Here is a 7,518-nt window from a genome sequence, read left to right as displayed (position 1 = left end):
GGGGTCAGGGCTTGGCCCTTTGGCCTGACAGAACACGCGCAGGTTTACTCAGCATCAGAGCCACCTTTACCGTGTTTTTCTCGACCTGTCATCACTGCCTGCAGCTTTCTGCCCTAACCAGCCCCTGGGGACGCTTTCTCAGCAGTGTCCCTCAGTGGGACCCATGAGTGCTCCAAGGAGCTTTGGACGTGGCATCTGCCTTTGCCTTCTCAAGAGGTTCTTCAGCTTCCTCTCAGGGCCTGAGGTGGATGGAGTCGGCACCCAACCCACCAGAGGGGTCATTAAAGTGCCTCGGGCTGGTCCTCTGCGGCGGAGCTGGGCCGGGCTCCTGGGACGGAAGGAGCTCACGGCAAGCGGGCAGCGCTGCCGAGAGCCAGCTCTGCCCAGGAGCGGGGCTGGGGGCACTGCCTGCAGGACCGAGAGGAGACCTGCGAGGCTGGGAGAGCATAAAGGCAGTTGGGAGGGGGGGGATGCCGAGAGCTTCCCGCGGCAGAGATCTGCACAGCCCCGTCTGTGGTAAGTCTCTGGCCGCAGGGCAATGCCGCTGCCTCTCCTGGAGGCACCTCCTAGAACCGGCACATCCGACGGCTCCTGGGAGCTGCCGGGAGGAGTCCCTCGGTTTCTGCAGCGCAGAGGAGGAGGGCGTGCTGCGGAGCAGGGCTTCCCTGCTGCACCATCGGAGGGACAGGCACGACGGCTGCCTTCTGGGCATGGCTGGGAAGGTGTGCGTCTGGGTGTGCAGCCAGGGGTGCCCAGGGCTGTCCTTCCGAGCAGGGTCCCTGCACCCCAGGGGCTGTGTGCCGGGACAGGGACTCTGCCGCCTGCCGGGGTCAGCTCTCAGCCTGCCCGGGGAGCTCCCCAGGGCACTGCCGGGAGAAGCTCTGCATGGCAGGAGCAACCCCCGGCAGGGCAGGGCAGGGCAGGGCCCTGCTGCTGGGAGGTGTCTGCAGGGCAGAGCTGAGCACACAGCGCTGGGACGGGCTCTGTGAGCACTGGCAGGGAGGGGACACCTGGGGACAGAGCAAGAGCTGCGGGCAGGGACAGCTCCAGGCAGCAGAGACAGGGGCCGGGGCCGGGGGGAACTGCAGACAAGCGCTGCGGGAGGCTGCGCTCAGGCAGCTCTCTCCGGGCCGTCCCTGCCGATGTCTTCTGGGCGCTGCCTGCTGGGCAAGGAGCTGACGCTCTCGCTAGAACATCTCCTCTGCGGGAGCCCCGACTGTCTGCTTGGCCCGTCCTGCTGGGACACTCAGCCAGCACAGCGCAGGGAAAGGAAATGCATTTCAGCTGGGGGTGTTGCTATGGCAAATGGAGGGGCTTTGCTCAGAGGAGTCTCTCCTAATTCTACCCTCTCCCTTCCTTGTTTGAACAGTGCCCCCGTGCCAAGAAACAGCCAATGTCCAACGGCAGCTCCATCACCCACTTCCTCCTCCTGGCGCTCGCAGACAGGCGGGAGCTGCAGCTCTTGCACTTCGGGCTCTTCCTGGGCATCTACCTGGCTGCCCTCCTGGGCAACGGCCTCGTCATCACCGCCATAGCCTGCGACCACCGCCTCCACACCCCCATGTACTTCTTCCTCCTCAGCCTCTCCCTCCTCGACCTGGGCTCCATCTCCACCACTGTCCCCAAAGCCATGGCCAGTTCCCTCTGGGACACCAGGGACATCTCCTACTCGGGGTGTGCCGCACAGCTCTTTCTTTTTCTCTTTTTCAATTCAGCAGAGTGTTGTCTTCTCACCGTCATGGCCTACGACCGCTACGTTGCCATCTGCAAGCCCCTGCACTACGGGACCCTCCTGGGCAGCAGAGCTTGTGCCCACATGGCAGCAGCTGCCTGGGGCAGTGGGTTTCTCCATGCTCTGCTGCACACGGCCAGTACATTTTCACTGCCGCTCTGCCAGGGCAATGCTGTGGACCAGTTCTTCTGTGAAATCCCCCAGATCCTCAAGCTCTCCTGCTCACGCTCCTACCTCAGGGAACTTGGGCTTCTTGTATTAAGTTCTTTGTTGGTTTCTGGCTGTTTTGTGTTCATCGTGGTGTCCTACGTGCAGATCTTCATGGCTGTGCTGAGGATCCCCTCTGAGCAGGGACGCCACAAAGCCTTTTCCACGTGCCTCCCTCACCTGGCCGTCGTCTCCCTGTTTCTTGTCACTGGCATATTTGCCTACCTGAAGCCCCCCTCCATCTCCTCCCCATCCCTGGACCTGGTGGTGGCAGTTCTGTACGCAGTGGTGCCTCCAGCAGTGAACCCCCTCATCTACAGCATGAGGAACAAGGAAATCAGGGAGGCTCTCTGGAAAATATTTGTATACGATCTACTGCTGAAAAAGGTGCCCATTGTCCCACAAGGGTTCCCACTGTACCTCAGGAAAAGCCAGGATTAACTTTTCTTATTTTTTTTTTTTTTTTTTTTTTTTTTACATTTGGCTTTTTGTTTTATACCTGTGATATTGTTATCCTTGGCCTCCTACCTTTTTTTTTTCCTGACCCGAAGACCTCATGTACATGTTGATCCGTTGTCCCTCTTTACATAAACTCAATACAGGAGCCAGCTAAAAATTCTTTGTCTCAGCTCCCATCTCTTCACCTCTCCTGTGGAGCTGGGGGAGCAGCCCCAGCGTGCAGGAGGGGTTCAGGAGGCCAATGCCCAGCTGCCCCATGCAGGATCAGCCCTTGTCGCCCTTGGGGCTGCCCCTTGCTGCCGCCCTGGGCGCTCCCTCTCTGCCGCCTGCCAGTCGGGGCTGCTGCTTCCCTGGAGCCCTGGCCCAGGACAAGCCCTGCCCTGGCCCTTTTGCCCTTGGAGACACCCCCGTGTCCTGCCCAGCCCTGTCCTTGGCTACTGAGCAGTCGGGGGAGACAGGAAGGGGCTGAGCAGCAGTGATCCCCGTCCCGCTGGCTCTGCTCCCCACCCTGACCAGCACGGCCAGGGCAAGGTTAGCCCATGGCCCCAGGGCACCACAGCCCCCTCCCTCTGCAGAGCAGCATCGCCAGCTCAGGGCCCTGCAGGGAGCACGTGGGGGGAACCAGGAGCAGCCGGCCAGGCCAGCCTGGACACGCTCACCTGGGGAACCTGCGATGTCCCTGGAGAAGAGCAAGGGAGCATTCCTGTGCCTGCAGGGAGGAATCCATGAGCCAGAGAAACCTCTTTCCGTAGGTACCGGCTCGGGGCAGGCTGCTCTGTTGCTGTACCCTATAATTTCATGGTCGCGAGGCCCAAGACGGCCTCCAACCGCCACATCTCCAACCAGTTCGTCTGTGTTCGCAAACAGCAGGTCAAGCGCGGCACCTCCCCTGGTAGGCTCACGTACCAGCTGTGTCAGGAAGGTCTCTTCCACACACTGAAGGAACCTCCTAGACTGTTTCCTCCGCTGTGTTGTATTACCATGTCTGGTAGGTAAGTCCCCCACGAGAACAAGGGCTAGCGACTGTGAGACTTCTGCCAGCCACTGGTAGAACGCTTCATCTGCCTCTGCATCCTGGTTTAGGTGGTCTATAACAGACTCCCGGCAGGATAGCTGCCTTGTTTGCTTCTGCCCTCATCCTTACCCACAAGCATTCGACCTTGTCATCACAGTCAAAACACGCCCTAACATACAGAGGCACCCCACCGCCTTTCCTTCCTTGCCTATGCCTTCTGAACAGCTTACAGCCATCCATTGCAGCACTCCAGTCATGAGAGTCATCCCACCATGTTTCTGTGATGGCGACCAAGTCGTAGCTGTCCCGCTGCACAGTGGCTTGCAGCTCCTCCTGTTTGCTGCCCATGCTGCGTGCATTGGTGCAGATGCACTTGAGCCGGGCTATCGATTTTGCTCCCAAAATTGCCATGCCACCCCTAGGCTCATCTCTAGTGAGCCTGGTTCTATCCTCTTTATTCCCCTAGTCCTTTATCTCACCTGCCCTAGGTTACTATCTGCTAGGTTAGGAACCTGTCTACTAGGTGCATGTCTATGAGGTCACCCTCCCCTGTATTTTTCATAGAAGCATAGAATTTTAAAATAGTCTGGGTTGGGAGGGCCCTTTAAAGGCCGTCTAGTTCAACCCCCCTGCAATGGGCAAGGACATCTTCAGCTAGATCAGGTTGCTCAGAGGCCCATCCAACCTGCCCTTGAGTGGTTCCAGGGATGGGCCATCTGCTACTACACTGGGCAACCTGCGCCAGGCTTTCAACCATCCTCACTGTAAAAAATTTCTTCCTTCTATCTAGTCTAAGTCTACCCTCTTTTAGTGTATAATGGTTCCCCCTTGTCCTGTTGCTACAGGCCCTGCTAAAAAGTCTCTCTTCATCTTGTTTATAAAGCCCCTTTAAGTACCACAATGCCTGGAAGTCCTGGAAGGTCTCCCCGGAGCCTTCTCTTCTACAGGCTCAACAACCCCAACTCTCTCAGCCTGTCCTCACAGCAGAGGTGCTCCATCCCTCGGATCATTTCTGTGGCATCTCCTAGACCCGCTCCAACACATCCATGTCTTTCCTGTGCTGAGGGCTCCAGAGCTAGATGCAGTGCTCCAGCTGGGGTCTCAGCAGAGTGGAGTAGAGGGGAAGACGCCCAACCCTCGACGTGCTGGCCACCAATCCACCCACCCCTTCAGGCCGGTGGGAAGAGGGAGTGGCTGGGCAGGGGACACTGCTCTCCTGCACTCCCTTCCCTTCCTCTCCCCGCATCCCCACCAGCGGCCGCTGCCTGCCAGGCGGCTGCTGCAGTGGCTCCTGGCCCCCCTGCTGGGAAGCCATTCGGGAGGGAGGTGCTCAGCCCCCGGGGCATGTTTGCCAGGGCAGTCTGTCTCCGCTTCATAAGAAGGAACCGGTGTGTTTCATGCAGGCAAGAAAAATGCAGGTCCTGCTGCCAGACATCATGGAGACCCTGCAGGATGGCAACCCTGACGTCAAGACGAAGGCCCTGGTGTTCCTCAGGAACGAGATGGGCCACATGAAGAGGGAGGAGGCCAGCCTCATCGCTCTGCAGCTGGCGGAGAAGCTGCTGCCCCTCTTTGACGATGTAAGGCTGCCGTGGGAGCCTGAGCCCCACAGATGGGCACTCGCCAAAGACAGCTGCCCTTGGGCGCAGCCCTGCGTGCGCTCCTCTTGCGTGGCCTTTTTTTCTTTTGCTGAGGTAAAAAGTCATTATTACATGCATATAGTCATAGCTGTAACGAGCCATTAGTGCTTCTAGTATAAGTATCAGACCTTTTACCCCTAGCTGCAGACTGAAAATTTGAATACAAGGTTAGTGCATTTTGTGAAGGTAAAACAAGACAAACTTGCAACCAAGGACTGTCCTCTTATACAGAGTGTGTGTGTGGGGGGGTGTTGGCTAGATTTTTTTGTTTTGTTATTTATCTTATTCATACTCTTTTTTCTTATACTGTACCTGCCAGTCTAGTCAGCCTTTTGTACCTGTTAAGGAAATTAGCAAAAGTGAAGCTCATGTTTCGAAAAAAAAAAAAATTACTAAAGAAATAGGGAGGTTTTTGTTTGTTTTCTTTTTGAGTTTTTTTGTGGTGTGTTTTTTTGGTGTTGGGTTTTATTTGGTGGGGTTTTTTTTCCCCCAAAAAATAATTGTCAGGTCAGACTCTTGAGACCTGCTTGCAACCACTACCATACCTTCATGTTAATGACTCGACCTAACACTTGTAACAATGTATGCTACAAAGCACTCTTTTATTTGAGTCAGTGTTTGCAGTGAGTGTTGATAATTAACCGAACAAGTGATTCTTTTGCCCAGATGGTTATTTATATGCACAGTGTTCTGTGCACTTCTTCGGCACAGCGACCAACCCCAGGCCACTCGGGCCATCAGCTCGCTGACACCAATGTGGTAGACGGCAAATGGCGTTTATTAGTTTGGGACACGGCGTTATATAGCTTAGGTTTATAACCTCACTTCCGTCTGCTTGCATCATAAATTAAACGCTATTGGCTTTCAGGAGAGGGGCCCTAACTTTCCGTACAGCGCGATATCTTCCAGCCGCCAGACCCTAGCTATCTACATTTCCCCCCTCCCTATGCGTAATTAAATTAATTAAATTAATTTTTAATTTATAATAATAAATAAATTATTATTAATTATATTAATTAATAGTAACAGTAATTAAATTACTATTTAATTAATAAGTTAAATTGGTTAAAATATAGCAATCTTAAAGGATATATATCTCGTAACCTTGGATAGGAAACGTACTAAATGCATCCTACTCTTAGTCAGTGCGTTATAATAATGTTAAAAAATATATACATATTACGAACTTGAATAGAAAACACAAGGCACGTCGAGACGTGACTGGGGGGCACCTGGGAGCAACGGGGTATAACTGGGGATAGTTAAAGGAAATTTTGAACAGGAACATTCTTAAAGCAGCTCTTGGCGTTCTATCAACATGATGTTGACCTTCTCTAGTCGGCTCTTAACAAACGATGCGAGTCTGTTCAATATACAGGGTCCAAAGATCAATGCTATCATGATAATTACGATCGGCCCTGTCAAGGTAGATATCAGAGTGGTCAGCCATGGTGAATGGTTAAACCACGATGTGAGCCAATCTTGTTGTGCCTCTCGTTCCCTTTTTCGTTTCTCTAATCCCTCTCGTAATTTGGTCATAGTGTCCCTCACTATTCCGGTGTGGTCCGCATATACGCAACATTCTTCCCTTAGTGCAGCGCACACTCCCCCTTGTTGTAAGAACATCAAGTCTAACCCTCTTCGATTTTGCAACACTACCTCAGATAGTGATCTAATTGATTGTTCTAATGCACTTATTGATTGTTCGATTCTAGCCAGGTCCTCATCTACTGCCACCTCAGGGCGCTAAGTTCTTTGTTCTGTTGCACCAAGGATGCTACTCCTGTACCTATTCCCGCACCTCCTACGATCATTAGAGTAGCTATTGTTAGTGCTGTAAGGGGTTCTCGTTTTGACAGGTGATGTTCCGGGGTAATCTGTGAGTCGTAGACAAAGTCTTCAGTATGGTAAAAGATTTTGGGGACTATAGTTACCTGGACACAATATTCTGAGGATTTATCAAATTTTTCCAACGATAGACAAGGTGTAACTCCCATAGTGGAACACACCCACTTGGTATTGCTGGCCGGTATTAACCATTTTGCAGGGGTTTTATCTTGTGTCTCGCTAGCACATAGTTGTTTTTTGTGCTTTGGGACTTTACCTACGCACACGCCACTTCCCACCACCCGCGCTAATGTAATTCCTTGCTTTTCTGTGTCCCATATACACTGGGCCGTATTTGAGCCATTTACTCGTCTGGGTATGTCACTTACTCCTACAGCCTCATAAAAGGGTGGTCTTATTCCGTAGCACAGCCAACAATGCTCCGTAAGATTTGGGTTAGTTTTGTTCAGTAGTTGATAGCTAGCTTGCATCATTTTCCAGAGAGAATTTTGATTGGGAGTTTCGGTGGTGTGTGTTGCTCTGGGTGCGGTAACTTTGGTACTAGCTACAATATTATGTGGTGATGGTGTGATTTTCGGGATAAGAACCGGGTTAGGCCCGATTGCTCGGTTGGGGCC

The 7,518-nt window shown here is 53.2% G+C and overlaps 1 protein-coding gene across 1 annotated transcript; it reads left to right on the top strand.

The window, feature by feature from the left end:
* The first annotated feature begins 259 nt into the window (after nt 1-259).
* Nucleotides 260-3,341, top strand: LOC309416308 (olfactory receptor 14I1-like). The gene has a single exon (XM_082015875.1). It carries the CDS (start codon nt 1,394-1,396, stop codon nt 2,378-2,380), a length of 987 nt encoding a protein of 328 aa, XP_081872001.1. The 5' UTR covers nt 260-1,393; the 3' UTR covers nt 2,381-3,341.
* Nucleotides 3,342-7,518: the final 4,177 nt, after the last annotated feature.

Source organism: Phaethon aethereus (assembly GCF_964289735.1).
Source record: "Phaethon aethereus genome assembly, contig: HAP1_SCAFFOLD_348, whole genome shotgun sequence".
NCBI lineage: Eukaryota > Metazoa > Chordata > Aves > Phaethontiformes > Phaethontidae > Phaethon > Phaethon aethereus.
The sequence above is the reverse complement of the archived record's forward strand: the minus strand, read 5'-3'. Positions and strand labels throughout refer to the sequence as shown.